At 43.4% G+C, this 14,186-nt stretch overlaps 1 protein-coding gene across 1 annotated transcript in view; it reads right to left on the bottom strand.

Annotated features, from left to right (window-relative positions):
• Positions 1 to 14,186, bottom strand: part of WNT10A (Wnt family member 10A) — a 69,870-nt gene that overhangs the window by 16,323 nt on the left and 39,361 nt on the right. Inside the window, exon 3 of the mRNA XM_072122328.1 lies at positions 5,787 to 6,160. Within this exon, the coding sequence (XP_071978429.1) occupies positions 5,787 to 6,160 (374 nt within the window). The remainder of the gene's footprint in view (positions 1 to 5,786; positions 6,161 to 14,186) is intronic.

Here is a 14,186-nt window from a genome sequence, read left to right as displayed (position 1 = left end):
AGGCCCCTGGGCGACAGAGCCTCATTGGACTCCTTTGTAGTGGACTCATGTGGCGGCATTAAAAAATCAGAAGCTAAAACAGTCTCTTGTTCCCTAAAATATTCCCTAATTTATCAACCCAAACAGCCCCATCATGGTTATATTATATAAAGCCCCCCTCACCCATGGATTCCTTATGTACAGCTTTATGTGGGCCCCCCCAGCAGCTCAGGTCCCCGGCACTATGCCCAGTGCTGGTGCCGGCCCTGACTACTGGGTATGACGTTGTATGGTTGACCCTTTCCTAACCTGGAATGTCTTAATTACTATTAAATGGCACCAGTATCAGAACCATGGCAGCTGGTACCAGACACAGGCTATGTATCTCTACAGTCAGTACTATGGTTGTGTGGTCCAAATCTCCCATCAGAATCCACCCTGATAAACCAGGGACATTACACATAGATCCTGGCACCGGGACTGCGGTATCTTCTTATATCTGTTATCCATGGCCTCTTCCTTCTAAAATCTACTTTACTGGGGATGTCAACAGAGCCCCTCTATGCTGTGGCTTCACAGGCTGTTACACTGTACAGGAGCACTCTCCTCCTCCCACTGTGCTACATTACAACAGACATAGGAAGGGGGAAGTGCTCCTGCACAGTGTAACAGTCTGTGAATTTGCAGTACATAGAGCCTCTGGTAACACCCCCAGGAGCCCTTCAGGCTTATTAGCATAAGGTGATTTTAGAAGGCAGGAGGCCATGGATAAGGAATGTAAGAAGATACCACAGTCCCGGTGGCTGGATCTATGAGTAATGTCCCTGGTTTATCAGGATGGATTTTCATGGTAGATTTCCTATAAGTTGATCTCCTGATCTGCTAAAGCATAGATGATTACTGTACACTGCTCATCATAAATATCACCGCCAACCGCCTCTGGTGTAGCTGCCCCAAGACCTCCAGAGCAGGGATCTCCTGTGTGCCCAGACTGCACTTCATGCCTGATCTCTCCTCTATGCACAAACTTCCCGTTCCTGCGGCTCCATCCTGAACACAGCGCCCACTTATTGTCCCCCCCCCCAGTGTTTACACAATGGTGGCCGCACTTGTCATATCGTGGAGCCGGTGACAAGATCAAAGCGCATTGCACAATGTTATTCAGCTGTTTTGTAACATGATGGGACGCTACCATTTTGGAATATCAGGAAATGTTTTTGGCAGACACTTTGTATCTGTGTGTGACGGAGAATAAATCAGATACATGGGGGGGGGGGTTGTTTTCTTACTGTGTTTATAGGATGAGGCGGCTATCCTACCCCAAAAATAACCCCCTAGCATAATTTTGCAGGCTTTTCAGAGTAGGGCTGAAATGTAAGGACACATATAGCTATATCTTCTGAACCATGGCCACTAAGACACAGTTCTGGTGTCATTGCTGCTGATTGTGCTACAGTCAGCAGTGTGATTTTCACATATAGCTTTCACTCCTAAATGTGACTTAAACCTTGGATATCTATGATTTTGTGGCACCTAGAGTAACAGTCCTTATGTAATATTAAAGGGGAGAGTCTGCTCTTTAAAATGACACCATAAGTTATAGTTGTTTAAAGGCTGATACCCTCCAGCCTGTCAGATAAAGGCAGCATGGAGGAGGAAGAGGAAGCTGCAGGGAGATGACAGATGCTGCAAGAGGGGCTCATTTAAGGAAAGTGCCACTGCTGGACTTGAGAATTTGGGGCCAATGATTGTATTGGAAATATAGTCATGAGAAATCCACAAGAAATCAGGGTTTATAGATATTATGGTGATTACATCCACCAAAAAATTAGAACTAACCCATTTTTCAGAGCAAAAAATACTATAAGACCATAGAAAAAGAGTTCATTTCAGACTACTGTACATTTAGGATCAGACTACACAGGGTCTCTTCGTAGGCTGTTACCACAGAAACGCATAGCACGGCACTGGAGCTGTATTCACTTTAATGTGAATGAACTGCAATGTCAGAGACAGTTCATGGACAGAATCTTTTTATTTCAAGAGGATAATTCCTTGAAGTGATTGTCCGGTCAGATTCCGTCCTTACAGACTCAACTCCTTGTGGCATGTGTTGGCATATAGGCCCACGTATATCAAAAACCGCAGTGATGGGTAGCACAAAGAGCCGGCTCCTTCGCGTGAACAACGTGTTTCGTCTCCCTGCAGTGAGCCGATGGCTCAATTAACCTTGCCCCTAATCGGCTCACCACACCCCCTTTTACCCGATAATATTGGGTTAAAAGTGGAGTGGTGCGGGGAGCCTGACTGGCCTGCAGCTCCCTATTATATATTTAATGGGGAGCAGTTCAGGAGCCAGAAGAAGTGAGTGGAGCCTAATGATCCAGCTCACTAAGAAGAGCCGGAATTCCCATCACTAAAAAACAGTGCAAACCGCAGTTACCTGTGTAGTGTGCAGGGGGCGCCAGATACATGATTTGTGTCACACGTTCTTCATGAATCTGGAGCCCCCTGCACTGCTCCAACAGAGTGCACCAACCTTTTTTTGGGTGCACCTTCAGCGTGCAACACAATTCTGTCGGACTCTGCATGATAAATGTGGCGCAGGATCCGACGGAACTCCGAAACGCCCCAAAATGTGGAGAATTTTGTGTTCTGTGCAGCCGCAACAAGAAAGGGTGTATATAAATACATGTGCAGGCAGTTTGCATGTTCTGCTACTGCAAAGTCAGGCAGGAGAATTGCCTCATTTCATTGCTGTCAACATTGCATTTACAAAAGGCATGCTTTTTTTTTTTTTTTAAGGGACTGCTTAAAACGGGCCAAAAACATGTTCAAAACGCTACGTGTGTCCGTTTTTAAGCATGCGTTTTCAGTCCATTCAGTCCATCCGTCTTTTACAGTTTTCCATGCGTTTGGCTGCTTTGAACCTGTTTATGTATTAAGCTGAACTTATGGTAAACAGTAAAAAACTGATGCGTTTTAAATGGACCGAAAACGCCTGCTTAAAAACGGACGTGTGACACCACCCTCAGTGTCTAGATCTCCTGAGCAGACCTATGTGTCCCCATTGTTACAGACTACAAATAAACTTTGTGTAGTCTGATCCTGACATTCCTTTTTCTGTCTTCTTCTTCCTAAGCTACCAGAATACACTATTACAAAGTGATACATAAGTCACATAATCTGCACACAACCTGTATCCACACAACACTGGTTGATTTGTAATCAACTACACTATGAAGGATGCAACTTGTATCAGGAAGCCCCGGCATCCGACCGAAAAACGCATGTGCATCACGTTCTTGTGGGCTCCGTTTTTACAACTTTCACTTTGCGCTCCAAATAACACGTCTGCTTGAGTCTTTGGTTCGGTACAATCACAGTGATACCAAATTTATACAGGTGTTATTGTGTTTTAAAAAATGAAACGAATGTGTATGAAAATTTTTTTTTTGCCATTTTCTGACGCTAATAACTTTTTCATACTGCAGTGAACGTGTGAGGGGTCATTTTTTGCAAAATGAGCTCACGTTTTCATTGCTACTATTTTGAGGAATTTTGATCACATTTTATTACATTTTTTATGTAATGTAAAATGGTGTAAAAGTAGCGTTTCGGACATTTGGACGCTATTTTCCATTATGGGGTTCACCAAGACTATACCTAACATGTTTGTGATTTTTACATTTTTTAAAATTACGTTTTATATCAGTTCTAGGGAAAGGGGGTGATTTGAATCTTTTGGGGTTTTAATTTTTTTAAACTATTTTTACAACTTTTTGGACTCTGTAGGGTTCCTACTAAATACTGCAATACTATTGTATTGCAGTATATGGGGTTTTTACACAGTATTCATTACAATGAGCCATTGGCAAAGATCCAAGGCTGTCAGGGCAACCTGTTGCCGCTCCCTGGGGAGCGACGATTGGAACGAAGATGGCATCAGAAGGGTTAATACCCACGAACAGTGCTACCACCGATAGCAGGTATTAGTGGTGGGTGTTTGCTGCAATATGCAGCAAACCCCACCTCTGTATGAAGAGGGCTGACTCTGTGAGCCCTCTTCATACAGCCCCTGCACTTTTGTGTTCCCCATCACACACCGCGCTCCTAATACTGAGCTGCTCACAGCTGGGACTTGTACCTGGAGCTGCTGCAGGTGATTTGGATAATTAACATCAAACATGGCAGAGAGAACAACAGACGACACCAAGATCAGAGGCAAAAGCTTCTTCCTCCCCCCAGTGCCAGACCCCCGGACCGCTAGAAAGATGACAGGTGGGAACAATCCAAGAGGCTCAGGGGTCCGGATCAGATAGATGCACAGACACAACAAACTGCACACACAGATGCAGGCTCAGCCCTGGGCTCAACAATAGTCAGGACAAGGCCGGGCATCAGGAACCACCCTGCAAGGAACAGCGCGCCTATAGACCCCAATTTACCCACAGTGCACCAGTGCTAATAACTCCCAGCATCACCTGCTACTTGACATGACCATAATACAGTTCTGTTATACTCTGTATATAGATCACTGGATATGATCATAATACAGTTCTGTTATACTTTAAACATAGAGCACTACAACCCCCAACATGACAGACCACTACACAGAACGATAATACTATCTATTATTCTCAATACATAGAGCACTACAACCCCCAACATGACAGACCACTACACAGAACGATAATACTATCTATTATTCTCAATACATAGAGCACTACAACCCCCAACATGACAGACCACTACACAGAACGATAATACTATCTATTACACTCAATACATAAAGCACTACAACCCCCAACATGACAGACCACTACACAGAACGATAATACTATCTATTACACACTATACATAGGGCACTACAACCCCCAACATGACAGACCACTACACAGAACGATAATACTATCTATTACACTCTATACATAGAGCACTACAACCCCCAACATGACTGACCACTACACAGAACGATAATACTATCTATTATACTCAATACATAGAGCACTACAACCCCCAACATGACTGACCACTACACAGAACGATAATACTATCTATTACACTCTATACATAGAGCACTACAACCCCCAACATGACAGACCACTACACAGAACGATAATACTATCTATTACACTCTATACATAGAGCACTACAACCCCCAACATGACTGACCACTACACAGAACGATAATACTATCTATTATACTCAATACATAGAGCACTACAACCCCCAACATGACTGACCACTACACAGAACGATAATACTATCTATTACACTCTATACATAGAGCACTACAACCCCCAACATGACTGACCACTACACAGAATGATAATACTATCTATTATACTCAATACATAGAGCACTACAACCCCCAACATGACTGACCACTGGACCTGACTGTAGTACAGTGTTATTAGTCTCTATGCATAGAGTATAACCCCAAATATGACCAACCCCTGGACATGACTGTAATACAGTTTTATTCTACACTATACATAGAGCACTACAACCCCTATCCTGCCCGCTAACTGAACTTGATGTCCAAAAATTCCTCTAATCATGGAGTATGTATATGCATCCTGCCGGCTCCATAAGGGGGACCCCAGGTGCTTACTGCAGATTATTTATATGAAGAACACGTGTACAGTCAGCTCTTGAGCTCCCCCTAGTGCTGACACCTGAATGCTGACTTTTCTAAAGAATTCTGTAATATCCCCACTTGAAGGCTGTTCCCTGCTGGATTGTGTAGGCTGCCGATGCCCCTCTTGTACCATGGTAAGAAGTGAAGATGGTAGATCACTCACCTGCCTGCCCACCCGGTTGTTGTGCAGCCTCATCCGGGCGTGAATGTCCCTGTACAATTCCCGTGAATCCAGGAAATCCCTGGAAAATCGCTCTCCATAATCCACATCCGGACTGCAGCCCCCCCACTCCCATGAGTCCTGTGGCCCTGGGGCCTCCGCTGGCATGTTCTCCATGACCCCATGGACCATGCCCTTCCCCCGGTTCATGGCTTCCATCTGCAGTCTGTGGAGTTTAGCTCTGAAGGCTTCCTCGTCTCCTCTTCTCTTCTCATCACATCCACAAGATTTTAATTTACCCATGGAACAAGCGTTGGAGACGGCATGAACCACTCCGGCAGCAGCAATGGCGTAAGCGTAGGCGCTCTCTCTGAACCCTGAGACAAGAGGGGAAAATAGCAGTAAATATGATATCACAGTACAGGGGTAATACACACAGTGATGTCACAGTACAGGGGTAATACACACAGTGATGTCACAGTACAGGGGTAATACACACAGTGATGTCACAGTACAGGGGTAATACACACAGTGATGTCACAGTACAGGGATAATACACACAGTGATGTCACAGTACAGGGATAATACACACAGTGATGTCACAGTACAGAGATAATACACACAGTGACGTCACAGTACAGGGATAATACACACAGTGATGTCACAGTACAGGGATAATACACACAGTGATGACACAGTACAGGGATAATACACACAGTGATGTCACAGTACAGGTATAATACACACAGTGATGTCACAGTACAGGGATACTACACACAGTGATGTCACAGTACAGGGATAATACACAGTGATGTCACAGTACAGGGATAATACACACAGTGATGTCACAGTACAGGAATAATACACACACAGTGATGTCACAGTACAGGATAATACACACAGTGATGTCACAGTACAGGAATAATACACACACAGTGATGTCACAGTACAGGATAATACACACAGCGATGTCACAGTACAGGGATAATACACACAGTGATGTCACAGTACAGGTATAATACACACAGTGATGTCACAGTACAGGGATAATACACACAGTGATGTCACAGTACAGGGATAATACACACAGTGATGTCACAGTACAGGGATAATACACACAGTGATGTCACAGTACAGGGGATAATACACACAGTGATGTCACAGTACAGGGGATAATACACACAGTGATGTCACAGTACAGGGGATAATACACACAGTGATGTCACAGTACAGGGGATAATACACACAGTGATGTCACAGTACAGGGGATAATACACACAGTGATGTCACAGTACAGGGATAATACACACAGTGATGTCACAGTACAGGGGATAATACACACAGTGATGTCACAGTACAGGGGATAATACACACAGTGATGTCACAGTACAGGGGTAATACACACAGTGATGTCACAGTACAGGAATAATACACAGCGATGTCACAGTACAGGGATAATACACACAGTAATGTCACAGTACAGGATAATACACACAGTGATGTCACAGTGCAGGGGTAATACACACAGTAATGTCACAGTACAGGTATAATACACACAGTGATGTCACAGTACAGGGGATAATACACACAGTGATGTCACAGTACAGGGATAATACACACAGTGATGTCACAGTACAGGGATAATACACACAGCGATGTCACAGCACAGGGATAATACACACAGTGATGTCACAGTACAGGGATAATACACACAGTGATGTCACAGTACAGAGATAATACACACAGTGATGTCACAGTACAGGGATAATACACACAGTGATTTCACAGTACAGGGATAATACACACAGTGATGTCACAGTACAGGGATAATACACACAGTGATGTCACAGTACAGGGATAATACACACAGTGATGTCACAGTACAGAGATAATACACACAGTGATGTCACAGTACAGGGATAATACACACAGTGATGTCACAGTACAGGGATAATACACACAGTGATGTCACAGTACAGGGATAATACACACAGTGATGGTACAGTACAGAGATAATACACACAGTGATGTCACAGTACAGAGATAATACACACAGTGATGTCACAGTACAGGGATAATACACACAGTGATGTCACAGTACAGAGATAATACACACAGTGATGTCACAGTACAGGGATAATACACACAGTGATGTCACAGTACAGGGATAATACACGCAGTGATGTCACAGTACAGGGATAATACACGCAGTGATGTCACAGTACAGAGATAATACACGCAGTGATGTCACAGTACAGAGATAATACACGCAGTGATGTCACAGTACAGGGATAATACACGCAGTGATGTCACAGTACAGAGATAATACACGCAGTGATGTCACAGTACAGGGATAATACACACAGCGATGTCACAGTACAGGGATAATATACACAGCGATGTCACAGTACAGAGATAATACACACAGTGATGGCACAGTACAGGGATAATACACACAGTGATGGCACAGTACAGGGATAATACACACAGCGATGTCACAGTACAGAGATAATACACACAGCGATGTCACAGTACAGGGATAATACACTCAGCGATGTCACAGTACAGGGATAATACACACAGCGATGTCACAGTACAGGGATAATACACACAGTGATGTCACAGTACAGGGATAATACACACAGTGATGTCACAGTACAGGGATAATACACACAGAGATGTCACAGTACAGGATAATACACACAGTGATGTCACAGTACAGGGATAATACACACAGCGATGTCACAGTACAGGGATAATACACACAGAGATGTCACAGTACAGAGATAATACACACAGCGATGTCACAGTACAGGATAATACACACAGTGATGTCACAGTACAGGGATAATACACACAGCGATGTCACAGTACAGGGATAATACACACAGAGATGTCACAGTACAGAGATAATACACACAGTGATGTCACAGTACAGGGATAATACACACAGAGATGTCACAGTACAGAGATAATACACACAGTGATGTCACAGTACTGGGATAATACACACAGTGATGTCACAGTACAGGGGTAATACAGTGATGTCACAGTACAGGGATAATACACACAGTGATGTCACAGTACAGGGATAATACACAGTGATGTCACAGTACAGGATAATACACACAGTGATGTCACAGTACAGAGATAATACACACAGTGATGTCAAAGTACAGGGATAATACACACAGTGATGTCACAGTACAGGGATAATACACAGTGATGTCACAGTACAGGGGTAATACACACAGTGATGTCACAGTACTGGGATAATACACACAGTGATGTCACAGTACAGGGATAATACACAGTGATGTCACAGTACAGAGATAATACACACAGTGATGTCACAGTACAGGGATAATACACACAGTGATGTCACAGTACAGGGGTAATACAGTGATGTCACAGTACAGGGATAATACACACAGTGATGTCACAGTACAGGGATAATACACAGTGATGTCACAGTACAGGATAATACACACAGTGATGTCACAGTACAGAGATAATACACACAGTGATGTCACAGTACAGGGATAATACACACAGTGATGTCACAGTACAGGGATAATACACACAGTGATGTCACAGTACAGGGATAATACACAGTGATGTCACAGTACAGGGGTAATACACACAGTGATGTCACAGTACGGAGATTATACACACAGTGATGTCACAGTACAGGGATAATACACACAGTGATGTCACAGTACAGGGGTAATACACACAGTGATGTCACAGTACAGGGATAATACACACAGTGATGTCACAGTACAGGGGATAATACACACAGTGATGTCACAGTACGGAGATTATACACACAGTGATGTCACGTGCATGCCTACTGTGCTAGATCACCTGTATTATACCATGTGTGTTATTATGGTGTAGTTTTGACCCTTTCATGCCCGTGTTGCACTGTGTTGGGGCCCTGAGGTTCTGGCTGTGTCAGGTCGGAGGCTAATAACACAATTTTACATTTTTTGGTTTACATATGCTCTTAATGAATGTGCCTGGGGTGTTAATAACCTTCCATGCGGATTCCTCCCTGTGACATTACACTAACAGCTGTCAGCCGCTCGCCCTCAGATCTGCAGCTGCCGCTGGAGATTGTATCTGCAGGTGTTCATGTTGGAACAGATAGTCTCCCATGTGTTGCCATCTTGTATTTGGGAGATGTCTCTGCTCCCTATACCAGGGCGTCGTAGACCCCGGTGGTCGCCCCTCGCCTCATCCTAGCGTGGCGGCAGGACATGTTGTTTTTTCCTTCAGGTTTTGGCAGCTCCTTCCATCACATTCTTTACATTAATCCTCTTTATCGACTCTTCTGTTTACCAACCTTCCTGTGCAAAGTGATTGGAGAGGGAGCCAAGGCCGTCCTTCCCGAGTCTACCGGCCCGGACATGTCTCCCCTATCCAACCATCACATACCCCCCTTCCTGCAGCCAAACTCCACCTAAACTGAGGGTGAACCTGCCTCGGCTGAAAACCAACCACGTATCCCAACTTGTCACAATTCATCCAAACACCTTCTACATAAAAATAACCCGGCGCGTAAGAGAAAAAAGGAGATTGTGGAATCCGTGCTCAGCCATGCCGGAGATGATGTATGGGAGTCGTGTAGTGTGCGCCATGTTATAATATACACATTACCCAGATCACTTACATCAATTTGAACCCGTTTTTTGGGCTGTTTTTAAGCAGTCCGTTAAAAAAATGCATCAGTTTTTGACGGGTTTTACCAATTATCTTAATAAAAACAGCCCAAAAAGGGTTCAAAAGGCCACGTGTGCCGCCAGCCTGAGGGCGCGTTCACACGTTGCGCTTTCGTTGCGTTTATAACGCGACGCTAGCGCACAGGGGGCGGAGTTTGGGGCGATCGCATATGCGTTTCCAGAGAAACGCATGCGATCGGGTTATCAATCGCATGCGTTTCCCGGGAAACGCATATGCGATCGGCCCGAGCCCCGCCCACTGTGCACTAGCGTCGCGTTATGAACGCGACGAAAGCGCAACGTGTGAACGCTCCCTGAGGGTGATGCCACACATGGCGTTTTGAACCCGTTTTAGTCTGTTTTTTTAGCAGTCCGTCCAAAAACGTTGAAAAACGCATGCGGTTTTGTCAGTTTTTCCGAATTTGCGCAATCAAAAACAGACAAAAACTAAAAACGGTCCAAAAACGGCCTAAAAACGCCACGTATGTCTTCACCCTAAGGTCGCGTTCACACGTTGCGTTTTGACCTGCGTTTTCATTGCGTTTGAAACGCATATACAACAGCTGAGGAGGGGTGATTTGCTTAATTACATCACTGTTAACGTTTCCATTTACAAAACGCATCGTAAACGCGATGTTAACGCGCACGTTAACAAAGTGTTAACGCATGCGGTAACATTGCGTTTACAAACGTACACGGTAATGTAATTAGGCAAATTACCTCACATCAGCTGTTTTATATGCGTTTCAAACGCAATGAAAACGCAACCAAAACGCAACGTGTGAACGCGCCCTCAGTGTTAGTTCCTCACCATCTATCAAGACCTCTGCTTGCTGTCAGTGATCATAACCAGAGGATGAAGCCTGTACAGACATAACAATTCCTCTCAGTGTAGGGCTGTGCTGTATCTCTTCTGTCCCGCTTGTAGCAATGTATCATTGCAGGTGAAATGTATCAGACTGATTGATACACTGGAGAGGTACAATCCCTCATCTGTGACCAGTACTAGATCTGCGATCACGAGGCGATCCGAAAGACGGAACGTGAAGGAATTGCGTTTTCCTGTGTGTATAAATATCCGGGGCACAAATTATTCAGCAGCGAGCGACACGCACCAATGGGCTGATGGTGAGGAAGTGGGAAAAAGGGATGAAATATTCACGAGACCCTGTCACTTCACATTTAGGCTGATGACCTCACTGGCACATTTTGTACAGAACCCGTCCTCCCCAGAGGAGTGACAAGCCATTACCGAGGACTAAGTGTGAGCGGGCGCCTATGGCTAAACGCTGGCGGTCATCACACCTCTGCGCCTCTCCTCCGCTGACCCGCAGCAGGTATCTCGTATATCTGCCCTTAAAGGGGTTGCAGTCTGGATAGGGGATAACATGCTGATCGGTGGAGGTCCAAACACACATACAGTGCCATATACAGAGGTACAGCACATATACATACTACAGTGCCATATACAGAGGTACAGCATATATACATACTACAGTGCCATATACAGAGGTACAGCATATATACATACTACAGTGCCATATACAGACGTACAGCATATATACATACTACAGTGCCATATACAGAGGTACAGCATATATACATACTACAGTGCCATATACAGAGGTACAGCACATATACATACTACAGTGCCATATACAGAGGTACAGCATATATACATACTACAGTGCCATATACAGACGTACAGCATATATACATACTACAGTGCCATATACAGACGTACAGCATATATACATACTACAGTGCCATATACAGACGTACAGCATATATACATACTACAGTGCCATATACAGAGGTACAGCATATATACATACTACAGTGCCATATACAGAGGTACAGCATATATACATACTACAGTGCCATATACAGACGTACAGCATATATACATACTACAGTGCCATATACAGAGGTACAGCATATATACATACTACAGTGCCATATACAGAGGTACAGCATATATACATACTACAGTGCCATATACAGACATACAGCATATATACATACTACAGTGCCATATACAGAGGTACAGCATATATACATACTACAGTGCCATATACAGAGGTACAGCATATATACATACTACAGTGCCATATACAGACGTACAGCATATATACATACTACAGTGCCATATACAGAGGTACAGCATATATACATACTACAGTGCCATATACAGACGTACAGCATATATACATACTACAGTGCCATATACAGACGTACAGCATATATACATACTACAGTGCCATATACAGACGTACAGCATATATACATACTACAGTGCCATATACAGAGGTACAGCATATATACATACTACACTGCCATATACAGACGTACAGCATATATACATACTACAGTGCCATATACAGACGTACAGCATATATACATACTACAGTGCCATATACAGAGGTACAGCATATATACATACTACAGTGCCATATACAGAGGTACAGCATATATACATACTACAGTGCCATATACAGAGGTACAGCATATATACATACTACAGTGCCATATACAGACGTACAGCATATATACATACTACAGTGCCATATACAGAGGTACAGCATATATACATACTACAGTGCCATATACAGAGGTACAGCATATATACATACTACAGTGCCATATACAGACGTACAGCATATATACATACTACAGTGCCATATACAGACGTACAGCATATATACATACTACAGTGCCATATACAGAGGTACAGCATATATACATACTACAGTGCCATATACAGAGGTACAGCATATATACATACTACAGTGCCATATACAGACGTACAGCATATATACATACTACAGTGCCATATACAGAGGTACAGCATATATACATACTACAGTGCCATATACAGAGGTACAGCATATATACATACTACAGTGCCATATACAGACGTACAGCATATATACATACTACAGTGCCATATACAGAGGTACAGCATATATACATACTACAGTGCCATATACAGACGTACAGCATATATACATACTACAGTGCCATATACAGAGGTACAGCACATATACATACTACAGTGCCATATACAGAGGTACAGCACATATACATACTACAGTGCCATATACAGACGTACAGCATATATACATACTACAGTGCCATATACAGACGTACAGCATATATACATACTACAGTGCCATATACAGAGGTACAGCATATATACATACTACAGTGCCATATACAGAGGTACAGCATATATACATACTACACTGCCATATACAGACGTACAGCATATATACATACTACAGTGCCATATACAGACGTACAGCATATATACATACTACAGTGCCATATACAGACGTACAGCATATATACATACTACAGTGCCATATACAGAGGTACAGCATATATACATACTACAGTGCCATATACAGACGTACAGCATATATACATACTACAGTGCCATATACAGACATACAGCATATATACATACTACAGTGCCATATACAGAGGTACAGCATATACACACACATACAGTGCCATATACAGAGGTACAGCATATATACATACTACAGTGCCATATACAGAGGTACAGCATATACACACACATACAGTGCCATATACAGAGGTACAGCATATATACATACTACAGTGCCATATACAGAGGTACAGCATATACACACACATACAGTGCCATATACAG

This window comes from Engystomops pustulosus, chromosome 8, assembly GCF_040894005.1.
Source record: "Engystomops pustulosus chromosome 8, aEngPut4.maternal, whole genome shotgun sequence".
NCBI classification, from domain to species: Eukaryota; Metazoa; Chordata; class Amphibia; order Anura; family Leptodactylidae; genus Engystomops; species Engystomops pustulosus.
The sequence above is the reverse complement of the archived record's forward strand: the minus strand, read 5'-3'. Positions and strand labels throughout refer to the sequence as shown.